The following is a 16,574-nucleotide window of genomic DNA, read 5'->3' as shown; positions in this document are numbered from 1 at the left end:
CCTGCGTACCACTGAATATAACATAGCGTCCTTGGTGAAGACTTTATTTGTGACATCCTGTGTGACTCAGTTGTCAGTGTCACTGTGCTCAGCTGTGATGAAGTGTTGATGGGCCAAGGTGCCACTTCTCTGAAACGCATTGACACCAACACACTCATCGCCATCATCCGGTAAAAATAAAAATATATGACACATGTAATAGTTTCAAAGGACAGTTCATCTCTGTATTCCTAAGAGTAACGACCATGGAAAAACTATTCAAAATCTGACATTTTCAATCGTTTTCTATGCTTGATTTCTTCCTCTGTGGGTACTTGAAAAGACTCAATTATTATCAATGATCTCTATTGATTGTGTCTGCACTACTACTTTTGAAATAGAGTTTAATGATGTGTGTATAGATCCATTGAGATATTGTGAGAAATTAGCAAACCACTAAAAATGTAACCTTGAAAGACATTGCCAAAACAAGCACACAGCATTTTCATGTTTAGTGTTGGAGTACATGTATCTAGTGGATACCTTACCTGCATTACTGCCATTAATTATTACACTTTCTGTGCGTCTTCATGGCAAAATGTGCTTCTGAAGACACCTACCTTAGAGGGAAATACCACAGAAGAAGTTAAAAGACTTTGCCAGGGGGTAAGTTGTCTGTTTCAGGACCTATTTTGTCACCGCAACTTTGCAGGATGATGAAGTCACAGAAATGTACAGATGTTTAGTTGACATCAACACAAAGGTTGAGTTTAAAGACAGATGTGGTAAGATTGCAAAATAGTTTTTCCATTTCTGTATTTAATCTGGTTTGTTTTTTATTCACCTTTTAATAATGTCTGTACTTGTAGTGCCCACGCTATGTGTTTTTGAAGCAGCAACATTCTGCTATACTGTATGTACTTGCATGTATACGTGACAAATATGAATCTTGAATCCTAAATACAATTTCTTTTCAGGAGTACAGACACATGCATTTCCAAACATTCGGTCTACCTACGCTGTAAAATGTATTATCTCTTCGATTTACACACGGCATCTATTGCACGTCTGTCCGTCCTGGGAGAGGGATCACTGGTTGATCCCTCCTCTGTTGCTCTCCCTGAGGTTTCTCCCATGTTCCCCTTTAAACTGTGGGTTTTTCCTCTGGAAGTTTTTCCTTCTATTTTTTGTATTTGCTGTAAAGTGACTGAAAACTCATCTCTTTCGACTCCACTTTGAGCGATAATTACTAACAAAGCACTTATAGACTAATAAAGGACCGGCTTATCTAAAGCCAGTTGAGTAGCACTTGAATGTTTTGGCTCTATGAAACCTGATGTACTTATATGATTCTGTTTTCTTCAAGTTTGTATCTTCCTGGTCGAATGTACTTATTGTAAGTTGCTTTGGATAAAAGCGTCAGCTAATTGTAATGTCATGTAAAGTGTCTTTACTGTAGGGTGTTTTTTATTATATGTATAGCACTTTGGCTCGACCAAAAATCGTTTAAAAAATGTGCTATATAAATAAAACTTGATTTGATTTTGATTTACAGTGGCCTCTGTAAAGCATTGAATGTGGGTTTGAAAACGATGTTTTCAAAACAGTGGCCTTGGGATCTAAAAAGGTGAAGTGGAAAATATAAAGATGGTATGGATTTTACAGAATGCCACAGTGAGCACGTCTGCACTCATCTGGAGTGGGATATTCATTGTCATTAAGATGTTTACCTTGGTCTTTGTCCTGCTGTTTCTACGCTCCTGTGAGGCGATGCTGGTGTGAGTCACAGAGTTACTGAATGGCGGGCTGGGTTTATAAACCTCTGTGAGGGAGTTTGAAGGCCACTTGTCCCTGCGATCCGTCACGTAGGCACATGCAACAAGGTCCGACAGCTTCAGAAGACATCACTTTTCACCATGGAGTGCACGGGAGCGCAGAGGCAGCTCTTCATCATTAAATCCTTCTTCCTCTTGCTCTTCACTCTGTTGTTGGTGTCCAATGGGTCTTCAGCAGTCATCACAGGGGTAAGTGGAGCAAACAGATAGATAGGCAAGGCAAGTTTATTTATATAGCACCTTTCAACTTTCAATTTCAAGGTAATTCAAAGTGCTTTGCAAAAATGAAAGATATTAAGAAAATGGCATTTAAAAACAGTCATTAAAAAGCAAAGTCAACATTAAAAGTCAAATACATAGATCGGGGCATCTTAACTCTAATCACAGGGCAATGGGAAGCTCTCAGTTGTGTATTATGGGAACATGCATGCTTTTCCAACTGCTGTTCTCATAGTGGAAAATGTTTCATATTCTTTTGTATGAAAGGCAAACATATAATATGAGTTATTACCATGAAGAATACAGTGGGTTTTTTTTAATGATAAAGATTGACAATTCAATTGGATTGGATTTTTATGAAGAATATGAATTATATTTTGGATACATCTGTATTGGTATTTATTTGTTATAGTGGTTTTAATATTTAGCTAAGTAAACATATAACAACATTTTTATTCAGAATGTTTTATTATAGAGTGAAAATGCTTGACTTTTTTTCAGATTTTTTTTTTCAGAATTTCTGTAACAATGCGTTATAGTAATTCCTCACATCAGGCATTTTTGATATTCGAAAAGCATGAAGGGCTATTCATATAATATAACATTATAAGTGCAGCATATCAATCAGTTTCTACAAAAATACATCATTTCATTACAACCATCCAGGTAAAATTATCTTTGAAGTATTTCCATAAAGACATTAGGATTTCCATAATTCTGCGAGCGTCATGGACATAACCTTCTAATAAATCAGCCGTCCCTGTCACTACAGCCCTCTGCGTGCTGATGTGAGTGCACAGACATTCATTCTCCTCCTCGTCTGTCACATGAAATCATTTCTGTTCCTCTCCATCATCCTGTGTGTTCTCTTCATGTCATCCAAAGCGAGAACCGTAACTCAGCTTCTCGTGCAGACCCTCAAAACAATCAATCACCAGCAATCCTGACGTGTTTTGTTGATGTATGATACGACTAATGTAGCACTAATATCCTCTCATTAGCATAATATACTGTCAAGGTAACACCAGCTTTGCTTCTCATACATATCTCACACATTCAAAGCTTACACCGACATTACCTGCCTTTTCCAGTTGATATACTAATGAGAAAATAAGTGTTGTATCATTAATTTACATACATGCATTAGAGCATTACATACACAGCTTGCATGTGTATTTGTCAAACTATTTTCAATATACTAAGAGTGAAAATGGAAAAAATCGAAAATGAGAAATGTTAAAAAAGAATGAATGAGTATGTTAGTACGTTCATTTGTAGGCTGCATTAATTAGTAGCTGGAAATTATTATTACAGATTCAAATTACGGTGGCAAGTTATTTCATGTCCATAAAACTAATCAGTCTTTTCCTCTGCATAATAAGTCTTAAATATGCCTAATTAAATCCCAGAATATTAAGTGTGTGTGTGTGTGTGTGTGCGTGTGCGTGTGTGTGTAGGCCTGTGAGAAGGACTCTCAGTGTGGAGGAGGGATGTGTTGTGCGATGAGTTTGTGGATCCGCGGCCTCCATATGTGCACACCCATGGGACAGGAAGGAGACGAGTGTCACCCCATGAGCCACAAGGTGAGGTTGTCCTCTTTGATTTCTTCCCATACAGTTCTGCAAGAGGCCAAACATAATACCAATGTGTCTCGATTTCTGTTTCCAGGTTCCTTTCTTTGGGAGGAGACTCCACCACATGTGCCCCTGCCTGCCCAACCTGTCGTGTCTCATGCTAGAGGGCAGATTCAAATGTCTCTCACCGTACCAGTTTCCAGATATCTACCTATGAAGACCACCACTCAGTTACTTTATCTCTACTTGCACTGTAACTATCTGCCTTTGAAGTCCTGTTTGTTTGTTTCTTAATTTATTTTGAATAAAGAGATATATTTAATAATGCATCATCACCATCGCTAAGGTAAATGCGTGTATTCCTGTCGCTTGATTACAGTACGTTTAGTAGTTAAAGGTCCCTTATTACAGGTTTTTTTGGGTCCCCAAACTTTTCAGCCCGCGACCCCCAAAATAACAGTGCCAGAGACTGGCGACCCCCTAGCGACAGGGGGGGGGGGGGGGTGCTAGTGAATTAATTTCAGTTTACCGCACTCTCGCGGGAGTGTAATTGTCGTCCATGAGTGTTTTTTATGGCTAGTCCGCCCCTGAAAATGTCTATGCAAACGTTCTTATTAATAATAATAATTAAAGAAAAAAAATTCATCAATTTTTTTTAATAAATGTTTTATTTTCCATTTTTATTTTGTAATCATCTCGCGACCCCCACTTTGGGAGCCCCTGCCCTATTATACTGTTTGCCATCAATATGTTACAGGTCTCAGATATATACAAAACATGTCTCTGAAATGTTTGGCTCGAAGCCAAAACATTTGTTTATGACATCATAAGGTGGCCAAAATCTGATCAGCTCATTTTCAGACAGGTTTTTATACAAACGGATCAGGACAAAAAGTTATTTCCTGAAACGTTCAGAATCTCTTTACACAGAGGGGACACATGTTGATGAAGAAGAGACAGGAGTTATTTTGCATAATAGGTGACCTTTAATTTAGTCACTTGTTAGCAATCGCAGATTTACGCATAAAAGCTTTGGACATTCATAAGGGAAGTATTTAGTTGTGTATTGTGGAACAAAACGTGACGATCTCTTCAGCTTGTGTTACACAGACCTTATGCAGGACTCTCACCACACACGTTCAAAAACGAGGGTACCATAAGTGGTAAAATGCTATGTAATTTCCGGGTTTTAGGACTGATTACTTCACCACTCTATAACCTCAGCTCGTTCTATTTTTGTTACATAATTGAAAATAAATGTTTTGCTATGTGTGACACAGTGACTGATGATCCAAAAACGAAAGTATGAGGCTCAAAGTGATATATCTCTCTGACTAATTTAGCGTCCGAAGGCTTCTAAAACACTCAGAACTTGCACTTTTCAAGCTTTAGGAACAGTGCCTCTGTTTATTTCTATAGAGTTCTTTCTTTTCAACCATTAGACTGTGTCATCGTAATCTGTAGTAGCAGAGTTTTTGGTGAGCTTCTATGGAAGCCCTGACTTTAGAGCAAGCATTCAAAAGGAAGCGGACAATAATATATAGCGAGGCAAAATACCAAGTAGACTAAGTAAGCGTCAATTCCTGCCGAAAGAATAACTTAAATAACTTGGGACACACAACATTTCCTAACCTCATCAGGTGATATTGTTTCCCAAAAAAACTACATTTTGAATTGTACAAATTGTATTTTAGGAAAACCCAATGGGAAGTACAGAGGTCAGTGTAATTACTGAGCGGTTACAAAGACCCAAAAGGTCAATAAAAACAGCCAGCAGTAAAAGCCATGGTAAAAATGACATTTAGCCAACGGAGCCTCGTACCCTGAAGACAAGATGATGATCCAAAAATACCCGAGCTGCATTTGCATTGCATGAGAGAACATGCAGGTGAGGGACAATTATACCGTGAGACCTCTGCACGCCGACAGCAGAGCGTTGTGATGCTAAGTGTTGAGGATCTGGGCGTTAGACGGCAGATCAGAGAGAAACACCTCACTACATCACAGTGATTAGTGTGCACTGCTCTGCCTTTTAAAGCTGTGGTTTGGTGTATTATTACATTACATTACATTACATTGCATTTAGCTGACGCTTTTATCCAAAGCGACTTACAATAAGTGCATTCGACCAGGAAGATACAACCTTTAAGAAAACAGAATCATATAAGTACATCAGGTTTCATAGAGCCAAACATTTCAAGTGCTACTCAACTGGCATTTAGAAAGCCAGCCCTTTATTAGTATATAAGTGCTTTGTTAGTAATTTTATCGCTCGAAGTGGAGTCTAAAGAGATGAGTTTTCAGTTTGCGTCGGAAGATGTGTAAGCTATCTGCTGTCCTGATTTCAATGGGGAGCTCATTCCACCATTTTGGAGCCAGGATAGCAAACCCACGTGTTTTTGCTGACGGGAACTTGGGTCCCCCTCGCAGTGCGGGTGCAGCGAGCTGTTTGGCTGATGCAGAGCGGAGTGCACGTGCTGGGGTGTACGGTTTAACCATGTCCTGGATGTAGGAAGGGCCAGATCCATTCGCAGCATGGTACGCAAGTACCAGTGTCTTGAAGTGGATTCTAGCAGTTACTGGAAGCCAGTGAAGGGAGCGGAGGAGCGGTGTGGTGTGGGAGAATTTGGGAAGGTTGAAGACCAGACGAGCCGCTGCATTCTGGATGAGCTGCAGAGGTCGGATGGCACATGCAGGTAGACCAGCCAGGAGGGAGTTGCAGTAGTCTAGGCGTGAGATGACGAGAGCCTGGACCAGAATCTGCGCTGATGTCTGGGTCAGCTGGGGACGTATCCTCCTGATGTTGTAAAGCGTGTATCTGCAGCAGCGGGTTGTAGCAGCGATGTTTGCAGTGAAGGACAGTTTGTTATCTAGGACCACACCCAGATTCCTTGCAGTCTGAGTCGGGGAAACAACAGAGGTGCCGATGTTGATTGTTAGGTCAAGAGTGGGACAATCTTTTCCCGGAAGGAAGAGCAGTTCAGTCTTGTCAAGGTTGAGCTTGAGGTGTAAATGATGCAAATGTCAATGAATGCAGCCGCAATTAGCTGAAGCAATAGCTACAGGTTTAAGGAGGGAGGAGAGGATTGGGGTTTGAGGAAGTTTGATTAAAACAGTCGCCACAGAAAAAAGGAATTGAAACAAATGAAATGAATCCTTTAGTTGGTGTGTTGTTAGGAGGTGAAAATCAGAACTTTAACTCTTAACTTTAAAAAGGTACAACTGGTTTTCTTTGTGTTTCTGGTCACATTCTGTTGTTTGGTTCTAGCCACACGTTGAGCATGTCTTATGAAAGTGGGGCTAAACCATTCCTCGCATTCAAATCAGCTTTGCAATGTAATAGAAACCCAATATCTGAATCAGTAACCCTGCATACAAGAACATACGTATGAAGTAAACAAAGGAAATGGCAAGTTTTGATGCTCAATGGCCAGGCTTAGGCGCAATTCAATATAACATTGTTTAAAAATGTGTGTAGCCCAGTGCAAGAAGTTACAAGTTAGTCTAATGTGTTCTTTATGGCAATGGCCCTGGGTTTGAATCCAACCCCCTCCTTTTTCTATATGGCACGTGGCTGTACAATCAATTATGGGAAAAATAGGTTTGAATAAAAGATCTTCAAACAAGGAATATCACATTAAGAATCACAATATTGGTAAAAAAAAAAAAAATTGGATTTTTTCCACACACCGTTTAGAGCTACGCATAATTTTAGATTGTTTATCATTTTATATTTTTGCCTTTTTTTTTGTTGAGTGTGTGTGAATTGGATTTTATTTGAGAAGCCAAACAAGTCATCTCAACAGTGAGTAGAACAAAATTGAACGCGTTAGAAAAGTCTGTTAAAGGTGTCTAAGTGGCTTGATGAAAACAAATGAAGGAAGCTGCCTCTCGTTAGTCTCTCAACTTTATGGAACTGCAACTCTAAATTGCTCTTGTGCCCTGTTACAACCTCTAAAGCCTCAGAATAAAGACCAAGGACAGGACCTAAGTTTGCCCTGGTAAGAGAAAATCCAGAAAAACCAAGACAACAATGTCTGTATTGATTTGAGCAGCACTTTTTCAAACCTCAGGTGAACTTATATTTTTCTCAACAAGAAAATCGATAAAAATGTCTATCACCCTCTCCTTTTTAAAACCAGTGCAACAATATCACACCTGTTCTCATGAGAGCTGTCAGGAAACAGAAAATATTAGAAACCACTGACAAGACAGAGGGATTAGAGCTGGTGAGCAATAAGAGACATCTTATTAAAAACTGATTATCAAGCCCAAAAGACATATCTTCATTTCTTATTTATTTGCTGAGAAATACAAACAATGCAAACATCTTTTCCAAAGCACCAAATTGTTAACATGTTTATGTCCATATCTGTAGAAAATAATATAATTCAAGGATAACCAAACAGAACTGACCCATGAAGAAGAAGAATTAGCAAAATACCTTTTTTAAAGTGAGTTTTAACACCTTTTTAAACACAAAGAGTCCAAATGGATTATCAAATATACCACTTATCTGGTAAAAAAAAAAAAGCAGAAAGAATGAAGGAAAATAGGCTATACAGTATTTACAAATGGGACCCTAGCTTTCCTCGTTAAAAATATACTGAGATCTGTGTCTCATTTGTGGTATCCAAACAACTAGAAAGCCAGTGTGTCACAGAGAAACTGTCTCTGATCAGCTGATAAAATAGCTCTGTTGTGTTTCAGTCATCAAAAGGCAAACAACCTCAAACGAGTGTGCCGGGATACAATTTGAAAATATACAAACTAATAGCCAAAGTAACATTCATGTACAATATTGTTGTGGACCGAAAAAGTTGATATACTGAATAGGACATAGGACATAACATGACACAGTAGCTACATGTCTTATGAATAAGTGTCACGTACAGCAGGGGAGAGCGGGGTCAGTTGGTACTTTTCCTCAAAAAGGATCTCTGCTCTTCACAATGCTCAGACACCCTTTTTATGGTGCGTTCACACTGGATGTAAAGTGGATTTTTCACATGGCAGGATTACATGTAAAGTAAATGCTAAAACGTGGATAGAAGCAGATTTGCAAGAGTTCAATTTTTTCAACTTGAGCAAGTCATTTGCGTGACGCTGTCTCACGCAAGCCAATCAGCAGTAAGGATCTCCGCCTGTATTCACTTTATGTCTATATGACGTTATGTTGAGTATGGATGGAGGAGCAACATCGTTAGCTTAGCATAGCCTGATTAGCGTAGCATTTCAAATGTTTTTTGCCTGCCGTTTTCAGATACACTTGCCAAAGCATTAATTCGTGGTTTAATAACTAATTGTTTTAAGTGTGTAGTTACATCGGCCTCATTCTGATATTGCGGAGTAAACAAAAATGATGCCGCAGTAAAACTTGTGCGAGTTACGGTTGGTAAATCTTTGCTTTGCGTCTGGTGTGAATGCATCATTAATCTGAGCATTTAAGTCTATGTCCTCACATTTTAAAGACAGTTTCATAAATTGCAGCTTATAAAAAACCCATCTCAGCTGTTAAGTAATTGTTCCTCTTATATACAGTTTTTAGTAATGCCGTAAACATAACATTTTCTAGACTGTTGGTTGAGGTTAGTGTTGCTGCAGTTGTGCAACAAGAAGCCAAAGTGTGTCTGCTCTCTCAGGGATGGTGGAGACATGTCCCCGAGTTTAATTGGGACTGTATTGTTTATAGTTTGTTTTTAATAACAAAAAAGACATGACATAAGGAGACCATAATGTTACGTCACTGACACAATGTTTACTCAAGTGACAGTAGAAACAGTTACCATTTTTAATTTTCACCCAGAAGTTTTAAAGCAAATTATATTGTAAATATGAACTATGGTGTTCAAATTAAGACTGCCCATTTGTATTTTTCAATTGTTTTGCCCTAAACAAGGTAACCTTTTATAAATGTGCGCCTTTCATGTTTGGTTCAGCATTAATTTTAATTAATTAATGTATGAAATCAAAGTTATTTCGTGTAGATACATAAGTGTCCCAACTGACCCCGCTCTCCCTTACTGTGAAGCAAATAAAACAAATGGCAAAGGGGATTGTTTTGAAAAACCATCAAATCATATGCCTTTTGTAGCTTTACTTTATATCACATTCAAGTTTTTGTCAGATTAAAAAAGCAAATTTTATATTTGCCATGAACAAAAAAAGCAATTAAATAAATATTAGAAGCAATGAGAAGTGGGTTCACCCTCCACATCATCCCTATGTGTGTGTACAAACACATTTGGGGAGCAGTCTGCGTACATTCTGAAACAACATGTGTCTTTGGCAGTATTTTGGGGCCTCATGTGACACAGTATGGCTCCATGGGAGTCTGTGTTCCCAGGCAGGAGGGGAAACAGGCTCTGAGGCGCACCCGGAGCTCCTTGTTGAACAGGAAGCTGATGATGGGGTTGGCCCCCGCCTGGGCGAAGCTCATCCACACCGCAGCGCTCAGGTAGAGCTGCGGCACCGGAGCTCCGCGCACAAATATTCTCAGGTAACAGGCGCTTATATAAGGAGCCCACAGAATGAGGAAGGTCAGGCTGATTATGTAGTACATCTTCCCGATCCGTTTCTCCATTTTAAACTCATCCAGCACCAGAAGCCTCCTGTTTCCGGGGTGAGAGGCTTGCCTGATCCCCACTAAGGTCGGCGGGGTTGGTCCTCGTCCGAATCCGGCTATCCAATTAGCGGCAGCCTGCCCGGTGGCCCCCGGTCCGTGGAAGGTCCAATTCTGGCTGATAGCTGGCACCAACTGAGCCGGCTTCATTTTCCGGTGATCGTACACGAAGCACAGCATCTTCACGTACACCACATGCGTCGTGCCCACGATGACCGCCAGCATGAGCATGAAGCCCAGCGTGTCGTTGGCCTTCAAGTAGCGGTGCTCGAAAGTGCACTGCTCCTCCTCACGGATGAACTTGTAGGTGCCCACGTCGAACACCGGGGGGAACGCCATGGCCACAGAGAGCGTCCACACCATGCAGATCACCGCCGCGCACGTACACACATTCATCCGCTTGTAGTAGAAGCGATGGTGGGCGATCGCCATGTAGCGGGTGACGCTGACGCAGAACAGCAGGAAGGCGACGTGGAAGCAGAAAAGAACCGACATGAAGGCGACCAGTTTGCAGCAGAGCGTGCTGTACGGCCAGGCTGACCCGCCGCTGATAGATGCCATGACGAAGGGGAAGCAGACGGCGGAGCGCACCACGTCCGCCAGGCACAGGTCCAGCAGGAAGAAGTAGGGCGCCTTGTGCAGGGAGCTGTCCTTCAGCAGCAGCAGGGACAGCGACGCGTTGCCCAGCAGGCTGATGCCCATGATCAGACCCAGGGAGGCCAGCTTGACCGCAGAGGCCGCGGACGCATAGTTGTGGAAGGACGGACTGCTGCTCTCTCCCAGCTCGCTTGTGTTCGCCATCGAAGTCGGGTATTCGCACATTATTCCCACATCACTTCAGTGTTAGTATCCAGCAAATGATGAACAAAATAAACATCCAACCCGATCATCCCACTTCCAAAAAACAAAACATCTAATATTTCTTTTTCTTCTTCTTCTTGTCCTTCATCTCACAAGTGTCTGGCACATAACGCGTCCCTGTCTGTGTGTCCAGTCCATGCTGAGTAAAGGCAGCTCGGGTTAGTTTTGTTCTTATACACCATCTCGCAAGGCTCAGCAGACAAGCGGCTCACAAAACACATCCCAGCCTCCTCATAGCAGAGGGCTGCCTTTCGGCTCCGGGAATAAAAAAGCAGACAGTGTTGAGCGGAAGCATGGCGCAATTACGCATCCTAAGCCTCATTAAAAGGCAGGGAGGATAGGAGTTAAATATAGCCTAGGAAAACAAGCGTGTTAGTAGGGAAATAGTTGATCCGAGGCTCGCAGGATTGGGAGCGTCTGTGTGGGTCCATCGCTGGATCTCTGTCAGCGTCTGCAGACTGTAAGCGACGCACGTCTGCTTCCTGCATGTAGTGAGCAGGTCTGGGATCAGCCAAGAGGCTCATCTAATGCAATCTATAGGAAATCTGTCTCCATGCACAGGTGGACAGATTTCGTGGCAAAACATCTGATCATAGGCTACCAGCTAGGGAAATACTATGAAATATAGTTTTATATTTTATTGTATTGAAGTTTAAGGAGTAAGAGTCACTTTATTGTTCATGAATGTCAATGTGTAGTCTTAATTATTAATAGAAAACATGAAACACAATAAGCTCGTGATTTTGAAACACTATGTGAACATCTATTTAATAAAACTTAGAAAATATAGGCATAACTCAAAGAGAAAAAAACACAAAGAGACCAAAACAATGACAAAGTGATACAAAGCCAATAAAGACACAATATGATCACAGTAAAACCAAAAGAACTACAAACAGACACAAAATACAAACAAACTGACACAAAATAACTACCAAGAGACACAAAACAATAAAAAGTGACACAAAATTACTACATTTTGACACAGAACAACTAAAAAAGGACACAAGATTAACAGAAAAACAAATTCAAAGCCCACAAGGAGACATACAACAACAACAACAACAACAACAACAACAACTACAATAACAACTAAGAGACACACAATGACCACAAAGTCACATTGAACAACTCCAAAGACACATGAAATGACCAAAGAAAAACACAGACAGAGTGAACACTGTGGGTTCAAATAAGGTAAATAGTGGTATAACCGAGCGGGGGTGTCTCAGAAGACAGAAGAGCAGAAGAAAATGAACTCTGACGTAGAATGCTTTATTTGATGCCTTTTAAAGAAATTGAACAGGATTTGTCAAGCGTACTTAAAAACAGACCAAATAGAGTAATTTCATTTTCAGAAGTGAAAACAACTCTTTCTGTCTCTTCTTCTTTCCTTGGCCTTACTACCTATGACTTTCAAGGATAAAGAAAACCAAATATCTAAAATATGTTTATAGGTTAATAATGAATTGGTGGTCTCAGCAGAACTTGTGTACTTTGAACCTCAGTTGCCATCATGTGACAGAGAACTACACCTGCAGTGAGTCTCCAGCTCCCCCTGCTGGCGAGGAGCGGCAGGAGCACATGATAAAGCTGATATTAAACCCTCAGTGCTGTCTTACAGGGACATATTGGCTTTGTCTACAGCTGACCAGAAGCCACATTGGTCACGCAATACTCAGCTCAGTCTGATGCCAAGAAACACTTTCCATTCCTAGTCAGGTTTTGATTTATGATTCCGTGACCACACTGGAGAGCTGATCTAATGAAGTCCAGATGAATAATGGAAAAAGGATGTTCATACTGATACGAAACCCGAGTAACACCATTGCATGAACCAGTGGATCCAACTATCAAATGGGCGAGTGTAGACTCAAGCTGGATGTGTTTACAAATAAATGTTGTTGTTTTTTATTTTTTATTATTGTAAAATATGTAGTTGAATACAGTTGCTAATCAAAATGTTGGTAAGTTACGTCACTTTGGATACAAATATTAAATATATAATAAATAGTTCATTCTGGTTCTCTGCTACAATCTTAATTCCAGTTATATTTAAGAACAGTTAGACAGTGTTGCATTAATGTATTGTCTGGTTTAATTGGATGTTTTCAGGATTTCCCATAAGGATTTCTGCATTTTTCATGTAATACTTAAGCCCTCAATATTGTCTTACAGGAAAATATAGTCTTTTGCTACAACTAACCATTAGGCACACTGGTCAAGCCATACTCAGCCCAAGTCTGATACCAAGAAACACTTTGTATTGAATAATACTTTAAATAAGTAATTCAAATAGCTTTATTACTGTACATTTCTAACAGGGTAAATCATAATCTCTATCCTAACACATGTTATACTTATAGGGCTCTTGGTGTAGCAGTATTGATGGTTAAAAGTGGACTAAATAAGATAATGTACAGCTTGTGAAACCATAATTGTTATGTTATAGTGTGGTTAAGTTAAACAAAGTGTTTGGTGGTGCAGTGCATTGACAATACAGATCCAGCCAGATGATATTTAGATTGCTGAAGCTTTAAAAACTCACATTTTGTTACCTGAGTGCTTCAATGCCCAAATAACTGCTGTCTTGTTGGAGCTTGCAAAGCACTTTCACCGTAGTGCTCTGAAACAGGCAACAAGAGTCGAGGGACCGAAGGTAGTGTAATGAGAGGATGCCTCACTCCTAGAAAATGAAGAAAAGGTGGCCCATTTCCTTGATGCTTACAAAGTACGCGGTGCAGATCTAGAAGGTATACATCGAGGCAAAGGTTATAAAAAATGTGTGAATAGTGCAATTCCCAAACTCACTCTGTACCTTGTAAAATCTGCAATTACCGAGCACACTTAATTTAATAGTGTTCACATGTTAGTTCTAGCTGGACCTATCATTGTGTGTACAACAACGTCAATTATATATATTTATATTGTAGAGTCGATCAGATACACGATAGATATAAGCATATATCATTCACTTTAAATATGTATATTTATTACAGTTTTGTGCATTCTACTATTGATAAGTACATATTCACTGTTTATGTTTGTTTTTCTGATTTGTACTTCATATGCAATGCCTTGTTCACATGCTGCTGTGACAAAAACTTGTCCCAAAGTGGGATCTAATCTAATTTAAAATGTCTATCCCCTCAGGCCCCCCTTTTTGAAACTGAGCTCCAGATTAACTTTTCTTTTAAAACGGAAACAGATGTTGTGGTTGCAGGTGTGCTGTGGTCTTCAAGTGTTGCAGCTTTGCTGGTATGATAAATGATAACAAAAGAAAAGAAATACAATGAGTGTTATGTGGACAAATGTAGTAATACATTCGTTGTTAAAGACTCGAGCCGGACGTAGAGACAGTGTTCCCCCTGGCCAAGACACACTGGCCAAGGATGCTTTATTTATTTTTTTGTTTGTTGATCAAATACTATATTAGGATAGGAACTGTTTTTATGATCTCCATATGCAGCGTACAGCCTATAGAGGCATGTAAATATACTCCATGACCAAAACACATAAGGCAAAAAGTAAACATGAACCCTGACCCTGCTTTTTGTGTTATCAGCTGGTTCCTTTTTCCTTGATAAATCAGTGAATCCTCACCATGGTCTAAAACCGTTTCCACTTGTTCTCTCAGGTCATTACCGGGCGCGACGGCTGCTCAATGTGAATCCAATCTGAAGAAGATCTACACCGTGCAAACCGTTCAGGTGAGATCTGGCCCGCCGTGGTGTAAAGGGCTGAGTCATCCTCAGAGGAAAGAGGTTGTGCATCACGACTCGGCTAGGATCACATTAGCTTGAGGAGAAAGCTTCATTGATGGACGGGAAGTACGGTCCACTTGCACTTTAAGTGTTAGGAAAAAACGACAACATTTCTTTTCTTGAAACTTGAACACGTAGGTTTATTGACGTCATAAAACATACCAACATATCAGCTTTTCTAATTGAAATCCTGGCTTGTATGTTCTTGAGGGGAAGTCAGTGCTTTATTTATTTTGTATTGGGACTTTCAGCATATGCAGTGTTGTAAAACTAAATATAGCAGCTCTCAGCAAGCTGTCCAAAAAAAGAAACCTGGGGCTAAACACAGAACAAACACCGCTCAATAATTGTGTGGGTTTTAGCATTCATTTCTCCAGTAAACAAAAAAGTATTGGTACCAGTTGAATTATTATATAATCTTCAGGTTTAACATAACAACCTTGTTTATTTGGGAATGTATCCCACAATGCCATGGGGTCAAATATATTAATCTAATGTAATAACAATAACCAATTTCAGATTTGGCCTGAATTGTTACACACAGAAACAGCTTTTGTAATTGAAATCCCCCCGCCCCGTCTCAAAATATTTTTGGTTGCAAATGTATGAAAATCCTGTTGATTGACATATCATCATCTGTCAATTCACTATGACTCGAGCCGGACGTAGAGACAGTGTTCCCCCTGGCCAACACACTCATGACAATAGGATGCTTTATTTCAGAATAAAGTTGAATGACAGGTATAATAGCATGTCAACAAAGTATAACAGATTTTAAGGCTGATGTTTGAGGAAAATATTGATATTAGGAAGACACTTCATAGGGGGGAATGTACAGGGTTCTGGTCTGGGCTTTTGTACCATACGTTATTTAAATGTTGTATTTAACCAGGAAGTCCCGAGAGATTCAAATGTATGTGTTTGTGGTTGAGGCAGCACACCATTACTCCAAAGTAACACATTATAATGTAAAGCATTTGAAAAGGTACATTTACACCATGTCACATAATCTAATGACAACCCAGACTACATAATACAAAATTCAGTTTAGGGTTACACTCTTCAGTTACACAGTTTAAAGTAATGCGTGGTGTTCCTTGTCGAAGGCTATACTGTATGACTTGAGTGCTTCAGCCGGACGTCGAGACAGTGTTCCTCCTGGCCACGACACTCATGACAATAGAAGTTATTTCACACTGAAAGAAAGTCTGGGGGTAATGTTCAGTATTAAAATAACATCACAAAATGGTGGAAAATGAATGCTTTATTTAAGAATAAAGTTCAATGACAGTATAATAGCATGTCAACAAAGTAACACAGATTTTAAGGCTGATATTTGAGGCAAATGTTGATATTTAGGAAGCCACTTCTTGGGGAGAATATACAGGGTACTGGTCTGGGCTTTTGTACGATATATATATTTCTTTTTTTAACGAGGAAGTCCTCAGAGATGACAATATATGTGTTTGTGGTTGAGGTAGCACACCATTACTCCAAAGTAACACATATTATAAAGTAAAGCATTTGAAAAGGTACATTTACACCATGTCACAGAATCTAATGACAACACATACTAGGCCTACATAATACAAAATCCAGTTTAGGGTTGCACTCTTCAGTTACACAGTTTAAAGTAATGCGTGGTATTGCAAGTGTGGTAACCTCAATGAGTGACAGTAACCTACATGTTAAAGCCACAGTTGCAAACATAAAAAAACAC

The 16,574-nt window shown here is 39.8% G+C and overlaps 2 protein-coding genes across 2 annotated transcripts; one reads left to right on the top strand and one right to left on the bottom strand.

Moving 5' to 3' along the window:
- The first annotated feature begins 1,887 nt into the window (after window positions 1–1,887).
- On the top strand, window positions 1,888–3,831 carry prok2 (prokineticin 2). Its single transcript, XM_079685847.1, has 3 exons — window positions 1,888–2,003; window positions 3,491–3,616; window positions 3,702–3,831. Exons 1-3 carry the CDS (start codon window positions 1,896–1,898, stop codon window positions 3,822–3,824), a joined length of 357 nt encoding a protein of 118 aa, XP_079541973.1. The 5' UTR covers window positions 1,888–1,895; the 3' UTR covers window positions 3,825–3,831.
- Window positions 3,832–9,566: 5,735 nt separating this feature from the next.
- Window positions 9,567–14,333, bottom strand: gpr27 (G protein-coupled receptor 27). The gene has a single exon (XM_079682643.1). It carries the CDS (start codon window positions 11,049–11,051, stop codon window positions 9,912–9,914), a length of 1,140 nt encoding a protein of 379 aa, XP_079538769.1. The 5' UTR covers window positions 11,052–14,333; the 3' UTR covers window positions 9,567–9,911.
- Window positions 14,334–16,574: the final 2,241 nt, after the last annotated feature.

The sequence above is a fragment of the Notothenia rossii genome (genome assembly GCF_949606895.1).
Source record: "Notothenia rossii genome assembly, chromosome: 5".
NCBI classification, from domain to species: domain Eukaryota; kingdom Metazoa; phylum Chordata; class Actinopteri; order Perciformes; family Nototheniidae; genus Notothenia; species Notothenia rossii.
The sequence above is the reverse complement of the archived record's forward strand: the minus strand, read 5'-3'. Positions and strand labels throughout refer to the sequence as shown.